Source organism: Kryptolebias marmoratus, linkage group LG15 (genome assembly GCF_001649575.2).
Source record: "Kryptolebias marmoratus isolate JLee-2015 linkage group LG15, ASM164957v2, whole genome shotgun sequence".
Classification (NCBI taxonomy): Eukaryota; Metazoa; Chordata; class Actinopteri; order Cyprinodontiformes; family Rivulidae; genus Kryptolebias; species Kryptolebias marmoratus.
The window spans coordinates 25,762,709-25,780,640 of record NC_051444.1 but is presented as its reverse complement, the minus strand read 5'-3'; the positions used below and the strand labels follow the sequence as shown (position 1 = coordinate 25,780,640).

General features: G+C 39.2%; 3 protein-coding genes across 6 annotated transcripts in view; 1 reads left to right on the top strand and 2 right to left on the bottom strand.

The window, feature by feature from the left end:
- Positions 1 to 6,549, bottom strand: part of ttc17 (tetratricopeptide repeat domain 17) — an 18,941-nt gene extending 12,392 nt beyond the window's left edge. The window contains exons 1-10 of the mRNA XM_017414300.3: positions 6,338 to 6,549; positions 5,770 to 5,859; positions 5,476 to 5,645; positions 5,243 to 5,354; positions 4,037 to 4,168; positions 3,655 to 3,764; positions 3,412 to 3,559; positions 2,904 to 3,043; positions 2,246 to 2,406; positions 1,289 to 1,401 (exon numbers count right to left, since the gene is read on the bottom strand). Of these exons, the coding sequence (XP_017269789.1) occupies positions 1,289 to 1,401; positions 2,246 to 2,406; positions 2,904 to 3,043; positions 3,412 to 3,559; positions 3,655 to 3,764; positions 4,037 to 4,168; positions 5,243 to 5,354; positions 5,476 to 5,645; positions 5,770 to 5,859; positions 6,338 to 6,508 (1,347 nt within the window). The 5' untranslated portion in view covers positions 6,509 to 6,549. The remainder of the gene's footprint in view (positions 1 to 1,288; positions 1,402 to 2,245; positions 2,407 to 2,903; positions 3,044 to 3,411; positions 3,560 to 3,654; positions 3,765 to 4,036; positions 4,169 to 5,242; positions 5,355 to 5,475; positions 5,646 to 5,769; positions 5,860 to 6,337) is intronic.
- A 55-nt stretch (positions 6,550 to 6,604) lies between these two features.
- traf6 (TNF receptor-associated factor 6) lies at positions 6,605 to 15,038 on the top strand. Of its 4 annotated transcripts, XM_017414279.3 has the most exons (9): positions 6,605 to 6,682; positions 6,804 to 6,899; positions 7,923 to 8,277; positions 8,552 to 8,702; positions 9,834 to 9,992; positions 10,076 to 10,147; positions 10,421 to 10,498; positions 10,645 to 10,968; positions 12,550 to 15,038. In XM_017414279.3, exons 3-9 carry the CDS (start codon positions 7,946 to 7,948, stop codon positions 13,153 to 13,155), a joined length of 1,722 nt encoding a protein of 573 aa, XP_017269768.1. In that variant the 5' UTR covers positions 6,605 to 6,682; positions 6,804 to 6,899; positions 7,923 to 7,945; the 3' UTR covers positions 13,156 to 15,038. The 4 variants fall into 4 exon arrangements, with proteins under 4 accessions (XP_017269768.1, XP_017269770.1, XP_024861292.1 ...); XM_017414281.3 differs by lacking the exon at positions 6,804 to 6,899 and having other exon boundaries at positions 6,626 to 6,788; positions 7,938 to 8,277; XM_025005524.2 differs by lacking the exon at positions 6,804 to 6,899 and having other exon boundaries at positions 6,626 to 6,788.
- The window catches only part of trpm5 (transient receptor potential cation channel, subfamily M, member 5), a 25,987-nt gene continuing 22,432 nt past the window's right edge, over positions 14,378 to 17,932 (bottom strand). Inside the window, exons 21-26 of the mRNA XM_017414277.3 lie at positions 17,359 to 17,527; positions 17,041 to 17,219; positions 16,717 to 16,849; positions 15,832 to 15,904; positions 15,629 to 15,719; positions 14,378 to 15,540 (exon numbers count right to left, since the gene is read on the bottom strand). Of these exons, the coding sequence (XP_017269766.1) occupies positions 15,401 to 15,540; positions 15,629 to 15,719; positions 15,832 to 15,904; positions 16,717 to 16,849; positions 17,041 to 17,219; positions 17,359 to 17,527 (785 nt within the window). The 3' untranslated portion in view covers positions 14,378 to 15,400. The remainder of the gene's footprint in view (positions 15,541 to 15,628; positions 15,720 to 15,831; positions 15,905 to 16,716; positions 16,850 to 17,040; positions 17,220 to 17,358; positions 17,528 to 17,932) is intronic.

Genomic DNA, 17,932 nt, shown 5'->3' with positions numbered 1-17,932 from the left:
AATTTTTTTTTTCCTGCGTGATAACAATACGCTTCCGTACTCAGGGTCTGTCGCTTCAGTCAGCGTTAACCAATAGGGAGACATCTTACATCGCTCGTCCTTAATCCCCGCCCAGAATGTTCATGTAAGCTTCCCCAAAGCAAATAAAGTTGTATAAGCAAGAAAACGAATTCAACCAAAAAAAAAAATCGACTCAACCAATTTTTTTTTTGATTGAATAATTGTGAAACAAATCTAACTCCATACCCCTCTTCCCCATTTACTTCTGCTTTGGTCATAAGCATTTACGTCCTCTGAGGTGTGTTTTGTACCACAGTTACAGTGAGAAGACATGATGGTAACACTAAACTTGTACCAGATGGGAAGAACTGCGTTGCTGCAGAATGTTGTGGTTGCTGTTCTGGTTAAGTGTTGCCTTGAATTCTAACAGAATCGCCAACAGTATCACCAGCAAAGCATACTTCATCGCTGCTCCTCCGCGGATTCAAATTTGTAAATGCCATCTGTTCACCATCTGCAGTTTTCCCAAAAGATGCAGTGGTTAAATCCAAAAAGTCTAAAATTTGGACTCAGTAGACCTAAATGTAGATTTTCACTGGTTTGATATTTACTCTTTGTGTATCTTAATCAAGAATAGTTTAACCGTTCTTCTTTAGTAGTGCCAACGCTACAAGGTCCTGATTTCCTGGCTCACACAGTAAATGGGAAGAGTTACATGCTGAGAAATCAATTTTGGAAGCTGGGATTTTGTAAGTGCAGTGACATTAATAAACATATCCTCTTCATCAACAGTAAGTCCATCTTTTCTGAGATGGAGCTTCATTACTTTGTTTAAAGTTCTCAAAATGTTCAGAACTTGCTGATCCTCACACACTGGAGTAATGGTGGACAATATATGTTATGTGTTTACTGCCACAATTCACAATATTACAATATTTATGACAGGACCTTCTGCAGTACTTGCAGTACCTAAATGACCTCAGCATTACTGCACTGATGTTCTTCAATACATCAAAAAACTTCACAAATTAAAAAAAACATAAAAAGTTAAAACTGAAAACCATTCCAGTTTACATTCTCATGAAGCTCTGAAGTAAAATTTTGGAAACGTATCATTAAGGTAAAAAGTGCACAGAAGCATCAACATTTAATTCTATTTTGTGTTGTTTTTGTTTGTTATGTGCTCAAATCAGTTCTTAATAAATATAAAGAAACCCTTAGAATGACAACATGTGTCCACACTTTTGACTTGTGCAGTGTGTCCAACATTTTACTGTTCCAAACTTACTTGGACATACTGGACGTGTTCGAAAAGGTCACCCCGGTGATAACGCACAGGCAGGTCAAAGGGGCAGTAGAGGCTGCGCTGCTGATGACCCAGCCGGCACATCTGATGGTTCCCTAAAACACATCACACATCCAGGCCTCATGTGCTGCTCCACACTGGAAGGTCATTCGTTGCTTATAACATGCATGTGCATAAATACGAGGCTATCAAGAACTCACTTGATTATATTAGGCCTGCTGTTCAACTCCAAACCATTCAAACTTGAATTACTATTGAATTTAATCATTTACTAGTGAGGACGTGGCTTATAGATAAACTACTGAGGCGTGACCACTTCACAATCTGAAGCCTTGTTGTAAATCGTTACCAGAATCACAAGGTCTTCTGTGAAAAGAAGAAAAGCTAACAAAAAACTGGAAATATAAATAAATACAAAGCTACAAGGAATTTGGTTTTTATCCAGGTCTACAGTCAGTTAAACATATTTGGACTTTACATAACTTACAGGTGTGAAGGCTGTTGAGAAACATAGTGAAAGCAGAAAAAAATATCACTAGCAATGAATAGAATTGATTATTTTAATGATTAATTGTGCTGTGGTATTTGTGTTAAAATGGAGGACTCTGATCAGAAGCTTAAAGCTCACAGCAGCGGGCAGCAACAGCATAACTGAACCTAATCGGGCCTCGTTATACAACAGTCACCTTTAGAAACAGAGGGGTTATTAAATAAAATAAACAAGCCTTGACTGTTTTAAAAATAAAACTAGATTTGTGTGAGGACTACAAATGTGACAACACAGCTTCCAACACTTGTACTTGTCCTCAGTAAGTGGGTGAAGTGTCATTTCTTTCTAGTAACTATGAGTTGCATTTTACACAGCTACATAAACTCCATATGTATGTCATAATAACTCTTGATCAGTCCTGATTTTAGCTGTTGTGCATGGCATCTCACCAAGCTGCGCTTCTTTGGCCATTTGGGTTTCATGGATAATGTTGCGCAGGATCTGCTCTTCCTGCAGCAGCTTGTGTTTGTCCAGGGCCTCCTGTTGGCGGAGGTAGTGGTCGTGTTGCTTCTGATACTCCTTCAGCTCATTCAGCGTCCGCTGCAGGGACCTACAACCACGGGACAATAAAGACAGAAAATACAAGATGGCTGGCAGAAAAGCAAAGGAGAAATTGGCAAAAAAAAGGACACACAGCTCTTGTGCCAACTCAGAGTACTCTTCTTTTACTTACATACAGTGTTTGGCTTGCCATACCAACAAGTTTATGTGAATTTATTGTAATCATAAAAACCCAGAGATATACTGAACAGTATTTACTTTTCTATAAAGGCTTTTGTGAAATCCTACACCATCCAATCATTGATCAGACTGAAATTTGGCTGCAAACCTTCAGTACTGCTTATTATTTGTTTACTTCCAAACTAAATTGTAATGAAGTATTTCTGATCATAAACATTCACTAAGCAAATTAACCCTTTCCAGGGAAACCTTTTCACCTAATAAAAAAAGCACAGAAAAAAAAAAAAAGCTTTGTGAGACGCACTAAAAAAAAAAAAAAAAAAATTGATAAAGGAGCTCATTGCGTGAGCATAAGATCTCGCCTACCTGTGCTGGGCTTCTAGGCGCTGCTCCAGCTTTTGCTGACAGAGCACAGCATGTTTCCTCCTCAGGGCCTGCTCAAAGCCTGGCTGGGCCTGCAGTGCTTGCTCGTAACACAGAACCGAGTGGTTGTATTCCCCAAGCATCTGGTAAGACAGCAACAAAAGAGAAGACATAAAAACTATAGTAATAGTACAGGTCAGATTCTGATTCGTTTCATGCAGAAATCAAAGCAACAGACTAAAAATATACAGAGTTGTACACTAGAATAAAGCTCTTGGGGCTCAGCGTAAGTGCTACATTATTTATGTAGGATGAAACACTGTTATTTTTATTTAGTACCAAGGTTTGCTTTTTTTTCCAAGAAATACTAACCTATAGGAAGATCTATAACATCTTCAAGTCTAAAATTGCACAATTATATTTATTTAGTTTTTGATTCCCCAATTTTTTTTTTTAATTGGATGGTTTGATTTAAAGAGTAAGCGAGCTGAATGGTTTCCTTTTTACTTACAGCGTAAATGTTTCCCAAAGTGTAGTGACTGGTGAAGAGATCTGAGGTAAGGTCAAGAGCAGCATGGGCGAGAATGGCAGCATCTGCTGAGAAATGGGCGCGGTGCAGGACGTTGGCCATGTTGATCAACGCCACATCTTTATGCTGTCTGCAAAAACAGCAAACACACAGACGCACCTGTGAGCAGTCTTGCACAATAGATGGTGCATTAGTGTAGGAGCTTTTTGCCTCGCCCGACATTACCTTGGAGAGAAATGCAAAGCACGCACTACACAGTCCACTGCCCTCTGAGGCTCGTTTTTCATACGCCAGTAAAATGATGCCATGTTGTACAGCACCCAGGAAGAGGAATTCTGGATCACACACAAAAAACAAAGTTATGCAAAGTTTTTGTAAACATCTTAATAGGACCAACAATATTTGTGCATCTGAACAAACATAAACTGACATTTGACTGAAAGGAAGTCAGTTAAATTCTCATATGCATATACTAACCAAACATGTATAAATGCAAAAGTAACATATGTATATACATAAAGACATTCATGTTTTGTCCAATATCTGCAAGTTTGAAAACTAAATGTCTGCACATTTGAGGGGGCAAAATCGCCCAGATAAACCTTACCCTCAGCAGGCTCTGATAGATGCGATAGCCCACCTCGTCAACACTACGGCCCAGCTTTTTCGACAACGAGCTAAAGATGGGATCATCCTTAGAAAGGAGTGGAGAGGTCAGATTCCCCCTCTCTTGTACACCCTAGAATAGAACAACAATAAAGGCGTTTATAACTTGGGATGATATTTTTCACATAACAACTAAGATAAATCTCTAAGTGTGCTTATTTCAGTCATTCCTTCGAAACGATCCAAGCAAAACAGGCGACGCATCAGAGCTGCCCCCACTTGCTTTTTATAAATGTATATGCGTACCTTTATTTGAGAGTTTGTGCTCTGCCAAAAAGAAACAAGAAGCTGCCCTCACATGGTTTTTAAACAACAGAGTCATCCCTAATACACACTGCAAATAAAACTACAAAGCAGGCAATGTCGTCAGCTTAATGTGACTGAGGTGGTGCGAATGTAGAATGTCTTAAAAAAAGATTAGTAAAATATATTAAGATTGAGTGTGTCACCGATAATTTCTTTCAAATGTAATCTCAGATGTCCCATGTCCCAAATTATCTTAACAAAGATTATATCAATGTCCTGAAATCTATCCCAGTAAATTATGTCATACATTTTATCCATGATTTCTATTTCTTTAATTTTTGAGTGATGTTTTCCTGCAGTATATAACACTTAGTCCTAAATAGTTCCCACATTCTACACATAAGTCTGAAGAAAATTATTTAAAAAGCAAGCCAGTCATTTCTGTTGAAAGTATTAATAATATTAAAAAAATGCAACAATTAAAAGCATTTATATCTACAAAACCTAACTTTTTTTTAAATTAAAATCACATCATATGGCATGACTGCTGTGAGCATGGTGGATATTTTTTTTTCTGTATGCAATTGTTTTTAAATGACCAAATAAATTCCATTAAACCTGTAACCACTGATTGTCAAAAAACAAAGATAGATATTACAAATAAAAACAGTTAAAAGCATAATGAAGCAGGATTTGTTTTTCTCAGCACCCGTGAGTACGATTTAAAGGATAATGGCAAACAGACCGTAACAACTTCTCTAAAATGAAAAGGTTTATGTCAGCCTATCATTTCCAACAACACAAAGCATAGGTGGTAAAAAAAAAAAGTTATATAAATGCTATAAATTACAACAAACGAGCCCTGGAATTTTGACAGTTGATAAAGTTGGCCTCCACTCACCCTGAGATGCTGAAAAGCGTGGATACTATAAGGTAGTTCAAAGACTTTTGCACAGTCTGGCTTTTCTAGATCTGGAGGCAGAGCAGACCGTGAATCAACAAAGTCTTCAGGGCTGTGAAGAGAAGAGAAGGGGAAAAAAACTTTAATTTCAGAAGATTTTAATGAAATCACAACGGCTCCATATACAGTCATATTGTCAACTCCTTGCTTTGGCAGTTTAAGTGAAAGCTTACTTGATGTCTTTACTTTCTAGGGAGATATAAGTGCCATCATACAGATCCAGGTCTCCCAGGGGCACCTTAGCCATTACACAATCCGCATCTTCTTTGTAGTGCCGCTGCTCCAAACCTGTGTCTCGGTCTTCATTCTCCTCAATATGAATCTTCTGTGCTACTAACTGCTTCTGTTCAGGCATTAATAACGATAAACAAGCACAATATAAGGTTTACCTACTCCCCACCTTATCAATAACTTTAAACAGAAAGCTTGAGAAATCAAAAAGGACTTAAAACGTGAACTCAACACACCTCCAGCTTCTTGAGGTAGTTCACACGAGTTTCTTGCCTCATCAAGATCACCACATCATGTGGGTGTTTTAAATTTAAAGGTGAGTCCACCTGAAAAAAAGGTACAATATTAGTGTGGATATTCAGTGTTGTGATCAAATCAGTCTGTTCTCAGATATGCTAATTCATCCTGTCCAACACTTCACACATAAACAAACAGTTCTCAGTATCTGACAGTAGCTGGCATGAAATCACTCAGACATTAAATCTATCCGGTGTTCGGTTTTCACGGCAGACACAATGCGGGTCTGAATATACCTGGTTATCTTGAAGGTAACTTCACCAATAAAGTAGCGTCCTTCTCTTCCTCAATATAGCTAGGTGACTTAACAGATTTATTAATGTCTACGTTCGTGTCCCCAAACACGTAACATGCCGGAGCTGACACGTCTTGTTGAGTTTAAATAAATACTACAGTTACATTACAACACAATATATACAGAATAATGAGTTTTAATTCCAAGACAAATAGTTAGCATTGCAAGCTAGCCACATAAGCGTTAGCAGGTCAGCGAGCTAACTGGCATACTTGTTGTTGGATTTTTCCGTCTTCCGTGACAACCCAGTGAGTCGTAGCGCCTCCGGAATCCACTATAAGTACACAAAGCAAAATGAAAAGCCTCCCTTGAAACGACGTTTTCCGCGTGCAGTGGACACGGCAGGGTAAAGACTGAGGACAGATTTTCCTGAGCTCCGCCATTTTTCCATCTCCTGCTGCTCTGCGGCAACACGGGTCTCCGGCCACGCGGAGGCGCTCGCGTGCCTTAACAACCGAAAAGCCGCAGTTCGTCGGGTCATCTTTTGGTGACGTTCGGAAAACAAAAAACAGGAAATCCAAAACGAAAACTTCGAGGCTTTTTTTTTGAAGGCTAAGGTGGGTAACCTTATAGAAATTAGTGAGCTTTCCCAGCCGCAGACATATCGCTGCAGCCAAAGACGTGCGTGTTTCCCCCGCTGCCTTCATCAATTTCTTTTTGCCGGTATGTTTCTTGTAGCTTTTTAGTGTCGTTTTAGGTCCCAAGTTCCAGTTCCGCATCTGAGGCATGACTGTCATGAAGTTACAGAACCTCTAACACTTCTTCAGAACATAAGTATGTATTTTGAGAATGTTTTTTTCAGAGATGTCACTTGACTACAGTTCTAAATTCTCTAAACGAGTAAACTAAACAGTTGAAAGTTGGTTATATTAAAAAAAAAACATGATTAAATGTTGGCTGGAGTAAGAAGTTTACGACGCCTCTTTTTTTAGTAAACAATTCATAAGTCTGTGGGTTGCAGCGTGAATAATACAGGTTTTATGAAAACACGTGGGTGAGGTCAAACTAGTATTGATTGTCTTGGATGATTCAACACTACTGTCATTGGGTTCATAGAAACCATCTTTGGTGACCTCAGCAAAAACAAAAAGTTCCTTGAAAGGTTTTGCTTTTCACAAAGTGACATAAACCTATCCTTTAAACAGAAAACGAAGCTTAAAACACAAGTAGAGTAGAGCTAAAACAGTTCAATTTTAAGCCTAATAACAATTTTTGGGGAGAAACCTGCACAGCAGTTTAAGTCAAGAAGCAAAATTCTTACATATATCTTTTTTTTCTCCTTACACAGCCTTAATTTTAAGATATTTTTTGTATTAATTATTGTTAAAAGGATGTGGCTTATTGTTTATTAGAGAAAATGTTGTTGATTGCGTTTCAGGAACACAGTTTAGGCACTTATAATATCTGAGGAAGTTTACCAGAGGAAGTTCAAATAGATCGTTATTAGGATGAGATGAGATGAGTAGAAACCGTTTTTACTTGTTTTTCGCCATGATGTGTCCCATCCTATTCATTTGTTTGTTCGTTCATTCATTCATTCCGGCCAAATGCATTTCATTGAGCCATTTCTTGGAGTATTATTGTGACTAAGTTATTATGGCTGCAGGAACAGCATAATTGACTCACATGAAATGTATGATTGTTGTAGCTGTCAGAAAAAAAATTGAGGCTAAAGCAACCCCCACTCCTTTCCCAGTAGTATTATTCTCTTTTCTTTATTTTAAATTTTTTTAAATAAGTGAATACTGAAACTTTTTTGAAAAGCTAATGTATTTATATGTGCATTGNTTTTTTCAGCTGTTGTTTGTTCAGTTCTACAGATGGCTTGCTTTGAGAGCACCAGCACCAAAGGGAGTTTGGAGGAGGACAGCTATGATGGAGCAGTCGGTGGAGAGCTGTCTGGTTGTGCCTTGGCAATGATGGCAAAGGAACGAGAGTCTCTTCTAAGCCCTTCCGAAAGTCCTGGCACCTTCATGAGTACCTCCTCCAGCAGCCTTCAAACTGCCGCCCCCATTCAGGGCTATGATGTAGAGTTTGACCCACCCCTGGAGAGTAAATATGAGTGTCCTATCTGCCTCATGGCTTTAAGGAATGCTATACAAACACGCTGTGGTCACCGCTTCTGCAAAAGCTGCATTGAAAAGTCTATTCGGTAGGTTGCTGCACCGCTCTGCATTTAACCCTGTAACACACGACAAAGATCCGTAATGCAGCTGTTAACACCAACCTCACGGTGCATTCTTAAATATTGTTTCTTTTTCTTCTTCTTTCTAAAGCATCAGAGCAATTTATTGTTTAGAAAATGTCTAAATGATGCATCATTTTCATTTTTGTAGTTTTTCAGCTAAAATAAAAGACCCCCATGTTGAAACTGATAAAATTAAAGCCCTGCCTCAATAATTGCTATTCTTCCTCTTGCAAAACAGCGATACAGGACAGCGGTGCCCTGTGGACAATGAAATGCTGTCAGAGGACCAACTGTTTCCTGATAACTTTGCCAAAAGGGAGATTTTATCGCTAACTGTTCGCTGTCCAAACTCCGGCTGTGGTGAGAAAATGGAGCTCCGACAATTAGAGGTTAGAGTTTTCAGTGACAGGCACCCCCCTCCCCCCTCCCCCCTTCTCCTCCCTCCCCCACGGTTTTCAAATGACATTGAGGTACAAGATCAAACAAATTATTCAAAGGAGTTTTGGATCCTCGCGTTAATAAATCTGTTCATTATTTAGCAGAAATCATGAAGGAATACATAACTAACTGGTGCATCTGAACTCGACTGCATTTGTTGCATTTGTTATCAGGCTGCTAATGTTGTATCTGAGGGTTGTTGCAGTCTGAGGTGCCTATTATTACTCCCTCTGCAACGGAATTCACAGAATTTGTTTCAATCCTTCACAATAAGAGTTTCAAACACCTACTCTGAGTTTTGTTTAATGAATACTTGGTGGTCTACAGTATCCGTTTTGCTGAAGAACGGTAACGTAATCTATTCTTATAAGCCTTAGATGTGTTTTTTAGGTTAGCATGCAGCCTATGAGTTTGAGACTCCTATTGTAAAGGAGTGAATTAAACTCTGCAAGTTCGGCTGCATCAGGAGTAATAAACTGCACCTTGGACTGCTTTAACCAAAGTATTGCATGTTATTTTGTAGCTAACCCAGTGAAAGTGCTCCCATAACTGTCAGATCCAATAATAATAATAATAATAGCGTAATAACAAATGAAACAAATAGTCGGGTTCAGGAGCACAGCAGGCTTCACTTCCTCTTCCTCTGGTTGAAGTCTTGAAAGATGGCTCTCTTTTTTCTTTGCAACTTTTTTTTTAGTTAATAGAATTTACAATTTCCCTTCTGCGTGGCCCTAATAGGCTGTCGTATGTTTCTTTCACCACACCAGTAGGCACTTTGTTCTTTCTGAATCCACCATTGTGTCCTAGCACTGCTCTCAACCAACCACCAATGGGAACTGTTTGAATTTACATGTAATCGAGCTGCACTCGCTGTCTTCTGGTTCACCGGTCTTTAGAGATTTTTGTCTCAAGAATCTTTTTACATACTCACTACTCTAAGCAGGAAAGGAATAATCTCTGTGACTATATGGGTCAGGCATAAAGCGGTGCATTTCGTCCCAGGTGTTTTAAACAAATAGCTGCTTCCCAAGTACGGTATAAAACTAAAACTAACCGTGTCTATATTTTCCCCTCTCTTCCAGAATCATCTGGCACAGTGTCAGTTCGCCACCATGCCTTGCCCACAGTGCCAGCAGGCTGTGAGAAAAAGCTACCTGGAGGAGCACAAAACCGTCGAGTGCCAAAGAAGACTTGTCTCGTGTCCAGACTGCGTGACAAGCTTTTTTTATGAGGAAAAAGAGGTGCTGTTGTCGTACTAATATTTAACTGTGATGTGGACCGGTATTAGTCCCTTTTTATAATCCTGTTTTATTTGCCCCTTCAGCTTCATGAGCAGCAGTGTCCTTTTGCCAATGTGAAGTGTCAGTACTGTGAGATGGAACTCATCAGAGACCAAGTGAGTGCCACAGCGTCTGCCATATTAAAAAAAAAAAGGAAAAAAAAAGCTGTCTGGTGAATAAAACAGCTTCCGTATTTCTGGAGCTGTGGGGAACTGCGGCACACCCTCAACACATATCACAATAGTTACACTAATGTTTGTTTATTTCTTGAAACAGGAAATGAGCTCAGATTAAAGTTCCTTTGTTACATTTGTTCATTTTTCTTCAAACTGTTCCTGTTCAGCATCTGATTTGTGTAAAACTCTTTTTTTTTTTTTTCTTTTTTCTAGATGGAATCTCATTGCGATGCAGATTGCCCCAAAGCCCCCATCGCCTGTAATTTTAGCATGTTTGGATGTAAGGAAAAGGTAGGTAACGCGGCCCTGAAAAACATTCAGTGAAAACTTAATTTGTTACATTTAGTCTATCACGCGGCCCAGATATGTTTTGTTTAAAAGAAAAAAAAAAAAAAAATATATATATATATATGTATATATGCTTTGGCTGTTTGCAGATGCAGCGCCATGACCTGGCCCAGCACATGCAGGAGTTCACGCAGATGCACATGCGCTACATGGCTGAGTTTTTGCGCGGCTTTTGCCTCAATGGCGCCACGCCCAAGCCTCTGCGGACGCTAGGGCCTTCCATTTCCAACGAGGACCAGGGAGCTGCGGCGTCAGTGCCGGCCTGTGGTGGGCCCCGAGGAGCTGCGAGCTGCAGCATCAACACGACAACATGTCAGCCCAGTCAGGAGATGCAGCGGCTCAGGGAGATGGATGGACGACTGGTGAAGCAGGATCACCAGCTGCGGGAGCTCATTATCTTAAAAGAGACGCAAGTAAGGGATGACCCATTCTAAATTGGCTATTGAACATCAAAGCATTCATTCGTTAACTTGAAAACTTAAAAGATGCTTTTTTTTTGCTTTGCATGTCAATTTAAAGTTTGATCATTTATTAACACTTTAGAAGAACAAAGATCTGCACTCATGCTGTGTCATTAAGGAATCAGATTCACTTAGAATCATGTTTCCTAGTTTGTTTTTCTAGTATCAAAGGCTATATTGAGGCATATTGTCAGTATTGCCCAATGCAGAAGGCAAAGGTGGCTCAATAATGGTTTTGTCTGTGTGTGTGCGTGTGTGCGTGCGTGCACGCTTTTGTCTATACTGTTAGCAAAGTATCTTGTGAATCACTTAATGGATTTTAACTAAACTTTCAGAATGTATTTATTGGATTTATGTCTACAACTGATTAATGTTTAGGGTCAACCCAATTCAAGATGGCCACCGCATGTAATTAAGCTTAGCCTATCAAGAGGCACTAGAAGGCATGACCACGTTACTCTGGTTTTAGCAGATTTACACTGCTTCCTGTTCGTATTCGTATTGTTTTGAGATTCTTTTACTCACTTTTAAAGTTTTAAATGGTTTGGTACCCCATTATTTAATTCAGCTTCTTGGCCCCCCCAACCCCCACCCCACCAAATGCTCTGTGACCCCAGCCAGATGCTCTTAGTGCAGCTGAGGGCTAAATTAAAGCGTAGAACGTGTCCCTCGATGTCCCTCGATATTCATACTGCAGTGTCTATTCAGTCTTTTTAATCCAGCCCAAAAACTCACTTTTTTTTTTTTACATTGGCTCTTAATTTGAGCTGAGTTTGAGTTCCATTAGATCTTTATGTTGCTTCTTTGTTTTAGCTTGTTTTTAGCCCATTTTATTGTACTTGTTCTTTTTATGTGATTTTATTGAATTCACTTTATTGATGGGTTTTTGCTTTTTTTCTTGTGTAGCACTTTGGTAAACCTTGATGTTTTTAAACATGCTCTATAGTTGACATTGACATATATAAAAATGGCTACACCTCAGTGAATGTTACAGATATTGAGCTAGTTTTTTCTCAAACGGACACTCTTCAGTTTCATCAGTTTTTTGTTTTTTTTTTTACTCCTTGTATAATTCATATTTCTTGTTGCTGTTAGGCTTTACAAATATTTCATATTTAAAGTTTGTTTTCAGGTCAGCAAGCTTCATTTTTCCTCCAATGTTGCGCCCGGCAGAAAAACAAAAACAAAACAGTAATATATTATTTTTATTTGGAAGATCTCGGACACTTCATGAGTCATTCCTGTCAGAATGTGTTCAACTTTCTTCGGACATGAGACTTAAGATCACCTGCTGCTTACTCATCTTACCCTCAGCAGCAATGTGACATTGGTGGCCCGGCAGGCTCTGAATAATTTCACTTTCTCAAAATAACTAAAGTCTTGCGTCTTTGTGGTGTGTGATATGAGAGTTGTTGTGTTTTTAGTCATGAGCTGTACCTATAAAATAGTGGGGGTTAACTAGGGGGAAGGAAATACTATTAGGGAGGTTGTTCGTATTGTTAAAACTAAACTTTTGTCCTGTTTCATGTACAGGCAGGCCAGCTTGCAGATCTCAAGCGTAGGATGTCTGCGCTGGAGGACACAATAAAGGAACTGGAGTCCCAGCAGTGTCACGGTATCTTCATCTGGCCCCTCCGAGGTTTCTCTGCCCTCCTGCGCAACCAAGAAACGGGGACGCCGGTGGTTGAGCACAGCCCCGGCTTCTACACAGGTCGTCCAGGCTACAAGCTGTGCATGCGTCTACACCTGCAGAGCCCCAACGCCCCGCGCTGTTCCAACTACATCTCGCTCTTCGTCCACACCATGCAAGGGGCTTTCGACGGGCAGCTAACCTGGCCGTTTCAAGGGAACATCCGGCTCGCCATACTCGACCAGGGACCTGAGGCTCAGCATCATGTGGAGGTCATGGAGACGAAGCCGGACCTGCAAGCCTTCCAGAAGCCCACCATTCACCGCAACCCCAAAGGATTTGGCTATGTCACCTTTATGCACCTGCAGCAGCTGAATCAGAAAATGTACATTAAAGATGACACTCTGCTGATCCGCTGTGAGGTTACACCACGCTTTGACACTGTGGTTCATCGTGAGGGACCAACAGTACAGCCAAGAGGACCTGAAGCATCGGTGTCAAGGGACTAAAATCAAATTAATTTCTGCGGGATTGTGGTCTTGCTGGTGTGCTCGATACAACTTCTAACTTTAGTGTCATGGGCGTTAGAGGAAAACTGACAGCCACGCTCATTTATAGAAGCTCCAGTGCTAGTATTTATTTGTTTTCCAACTTCTAAATATCTTGAGTTTTCATTGTTTTCAAAGAGATTTAGTGGCTTGTAAGTTTCCCTCAAAAGGCCTGATTTTGAAAACGTGTTTGAGTTACACAGGCCACAGTATCATGCAGTGAGAAGACATTTTTCTACAGAATGAGTTGGTGGGATTTGATTCGGTAAAGTCCATGGCAGTTTGACACAGTTTTTAACTTTGCTATACAAAGAGGTATTGTGAAGTTATTCTCTTTTATCTAATCTTTCATTCTTTGAGGATTTATGATGACATTCACCAGGTAAATGTTCGCATTCATAGACTTGTCCCTGTGCTGAATGGTTCTATTATTATTAAAGCCAAGCGATTCCTGTGTGTTAGATTTGATAGTGCATGTCAACATCAAACTAACAAGCTTCGAAAGTGGGCATATATGCACTTTCAGCACTAAATCATATTGTGTTTAAATTGTGCGCAGATTTAACTCCTATAATTCAGTGACCATGTAGTGGACCCACTTCTGTGTTTTCTTTTCTGACAGATGTGGAAGTTTGGATTCTGTGCAGGATCTATAAACCTATTTTTATTAGTGGAATTGACCCATGGTAGGTACCAGCACCCCTGCAACCTGAAAATAAAAAAAAAGAAAGAACATGGATGGATGGAATTGACTCAGTAGTTTATTGCATGTTCTAATACATGAGTTAATGTAATTACATTTTTATATGAAAATTAGGTTTTGCTTTTTAATGGTTCACACCCCAAATACATTCAGTGCAGTACAATGCTTTCAGTTTTGAAAAATATGGACATGCTCATTCAATCATCTTAACATTTTCAGTGTATGATGAACTTGGTATCATCAGCCCACAGACTAAAGATTTCAGTTTCTAATTGTGGCTGTAAGAGACGACACTGTGCGTATAATGTGTAAAGCAACCTATTATAAAGATAAAAAGAAAAAAAACAGTCTAGATTATGGTAGAACCAGGAAAGATTTTAGAATATTCAAGTCCATTAATCCATTTTGCTAGTCAAGGTGTTAAGGGGTCCAGCAGTCTGGACAGGTCCCTGGTTCCTCACAAGTCCAACATTCAGATTGTTTTTTTTTTTTAATATTCTGATAAAATAGATTTCATGCAGTTTGATTTTACTGTGTTTACACTAAAACTTAACGGCACACCTTTTAATAAAACGCAGCTGTGAGGAATTATTTAAAAAAACGACCTGCTGTTTAAATTCTGAGTTTTATGCTTCGTGTCTATCAAGCAAATTATTTAAGGAATCGTTGTGGCACAATCAACACATTTATTATGGAAACTGTATCTGATGGAAGCCATCCTGTTACTCAGTTTCGCTTGGCTTTGTCACCATATCTGTTCTGGTGTTTGTTTGTTTTAGTTGCATATGGCTGAATGCACAGCAAACGTGATCAAGATGAGTATTTTTTTTTTAATATAGTTTTATTCTATGCATACAGTAATAAAGTGTAATAACTCGATGTTTTTGTTTCAAAGCAAACATGCTGCTTGTTAGAACTTTACAAGATGTAACCATTGATCCTGATTTAATTGTTTTCCATCTAATGATTTAAAGAACTTTTGTGGATTGGTGCTCTATAACTCATTAGTGTTCAGATGTTCTTGATTCTGGTGTATACACTTTATACAAAAAATGCCCACAGTTTACGCCAGAAGTTACACTTTGAAAATGCAGTGTGCTGTTGCAACCTATCAAAAATAAATATTGCTATTTTTTTATTAGTTTAAGCCAAATCTCTCATTCATATAATTTTGAAATATTCTAAAAAAAAAAAAAGACTATAGTTTTATTACGAGTTCCTTCCCCTCTTATTGCTTCTACTCCTTCAGCTTGTATTTTGTTGTGGGATATAGCCCCTTTTCTTTTGGGATTAAAGGATAATAGTCATCCAGCTCTTGAGCTGAGGATTGAGGGGGGCACTTTGAAGGCACGATGACACTCTTTAATCACTCTAAGAAAAGCTACACGACTGACATCCCACAATGAAAAATGTAAATACAAGTACCAAGAGGGGGAACTAAGATTGTGTCACAGAGTTTGTATCATTATGTGCCTTCCTGCTGCAAATTACTATCATTTCTTTCTATTCATCAATGTAAGGAAATTTCTTGTTGGCTCCATATCCTGGGTGACCAGGTTTGGCTTCTTCTTCTTTGGCTTCTTTCTCTGGATGACTCTGAGGCGTGTCCACTGTGCCGCCTGCCTTGCTGCCTGTTAGAGATGCTGAAAGATCATGCAGTATTAACATACACGCAGCAGGGATTTTTGTCTGTCGGCATATAGCTAGTATTTATAAATCTTTTTGACTCACTTGGAGCTCTTGGGGCTTCTTTTCCGCATTTGAGTGTGCTGTTAGCAAAGCATTCTGCCATCCAGGACAGCACCTCCCCACAATATCTGACCTAAAGGGGGAGTCAAAAACAAGGCCAGATTATGTAGTTAGTCGGAGTAAATTACGCATTTGAAAATAAAAGAGAAAAATGCAACCGCTGGTAACTGCTGGTCTTCGTCTACCTGAGCTTCCATGGATGTCAGTCGTTTCTCTTGATCCTTAAATCCACCAACAATCTTCAGCAAGCTTTGAACCCTACAAACATAATCAGTGAAAACAGTGTTTAATGTGAATCTGTAAGCACTGAAGCACTCTTACTACTCTTCTTCTGTTTTGGTTTCCATCAACATTTTGTTCATTTTTATGACCTGCAGGTTTGAAAAAAAACAGAGAAGCAAATTATACATCAAAACATCAGGAAGCCGGATCAGGAATAGTGTGCTATGAACTTTGGCTGCCACTTTGAACTTTCATACAATGCAGAAAGAATTTGCATCAAAATGGCAATATATTTTTTCATAGACAACAATAGGATTTTGGTGAAACAAGTGAGAAAACCCAGATTTTCTTTTTTAGCTCTATAGCTCAGGCATACTTCACAGAAAGTTGGACTTTAGATGACTTGAGTCTTTTACCTTGTCATATTTCCTGCATTAAATGTTGTAGAAAGACAAAATTTCACATGTGGGTCTATGAGATTATTCTGCTGCTCAGAGGTCAAGAGTTGTTAAGACAAAGGTTTGAGTTTTTAAACAGTAACTATTTGTTCAAAGCGTACTGTCAGGGAGTGACAGACAGCTGTGTGGTTACTATAGTGACTATACTGATCCACCACTTTAACACATCTTTTGATTTTTACATTTATTACACAGTTTGTACACTTTTTTTAACTGGATTTTTTTGGCATCCTTTAAAATTTCCTTGTTTTAAAATCTTCTAAAAAAAATACTCGTGAGCTTTGAAGGAAGGCATTGGTTGGTGTTAGACAGTGTTACAAAAAAAAAAGATAAAAGTAATGGGAAAAAGTAAACGTTCACAGTGGTTTTGTCGAACTGTGAAGTAATTACTTTGAGGAGGTACTCTTGAGTCTCTCCTCACTGCTCTCCCAGTGCTGGCGTTCCAGCTTTGCCAGGTAATTCTCTTTCTGCACCGTCTCCCATGTTATGAGTCTCTGGTCCAGTCCTGCTGGCAGCTCCCTCTCTGCCAACACACAAAAATACCATTGCATAAGCACACACAGAAAGAGGCAGAGAAATACCCACGCAGAAATCTATGAAGATAAAAGGTAAGACACAGAGAAAACTAGACTGCTTTGAAGTATTTCATTGATGCAAGCAACAGGGAATGGCTTTAAAGTCCCTAGTGGAAGCACGGATGTAGAACCTTCATACCAAGATGCTCCTGCTTGGACTCAGGTCTTTTTACCAGGCAGAAAAAGAGCTGAGAAAGGTGACTGATGATGATGAAGGGTGGGGCCAGAGCTGGACGACTGTAGTATTCCACAATCAGGTTATATCTCTGAAACTTCCAGAAAATATCTGTATTGCCCTGAACTACCTGGAAGGTGTAGCTGCAAATTGGGACAACAAACATAAATCAATAATACTAATTTTCATTTGTGTTTGTTTCGTAATTTATAAATGAGCAGCAAATTTGAAACCAAAACTAATCCCATGAATGTTTGTCTGGATTGTCAGTTCCTGACTGACCTGAACATGGCAATGAGGAGGTTGAGCAGCAGAACATTGGTGACAAGCAGGAAGATGACTAGCAGCAGAATGACCAGCCAGTTGGCGTAGATGTTGGGGCATGGGGGTCGTAGTCCCATGACAATTTCCTCCGAGTCGTTGGTACAGTTCATTTCAGGCATCCGAGCAGCTGGGGTCAATTTAACAAGAAAAAAACAAACAAAACAAACAAAAAAAAAAACAGTACATTTGAAAATCTTTAAGACCTTTAGTGGACAAGAAAGCCATTCTTGACAAAATACCTCATTAAATAATACAGGATAGCAATACGTATTACACCCCATACCTGGTACTGAGTATGTATCTGTTACTTACTCAGTATGTAGAAGTTACTTATGGGGATGGACCTGGTATTTATCTGGTATGTACCTAGTACATACCAGATATTTACCTGGTATATACTTAGGGATTGCCTGGTACTTACTGGATTTGTATCAGGTATGTACCTGGTAATTACAGAAAACAGGCTGTATAAAGTAACTTGTTACCCTGTACTTACAGGGTATGTATCTAGTACATATTGAGTACTTACCTG

Coding starts and splice junctions, on each gene's coding strand:
- traf6 (XM_017414279.3), top strand. CDS start 7,946: ATGGCTTGCTTTGAGAGCACCAGCACCAAAGGGAGTTTGGAGGAGGAC. Junction 9,993..10,075: donor TTTTTTATGAGGAAAAAGAG/GTGCTGTTGTCG, acceptor TTGCCCCTTCAG/CTTCATGAGCAGCAGTGTCC. Junction 10,148..10,420: donor TGGAACTCATCAGAGACCAA/GTGAGTGCCACA, acceptor TCTTTTTTCTAG/ATGGAATCTCATTGCGATGC.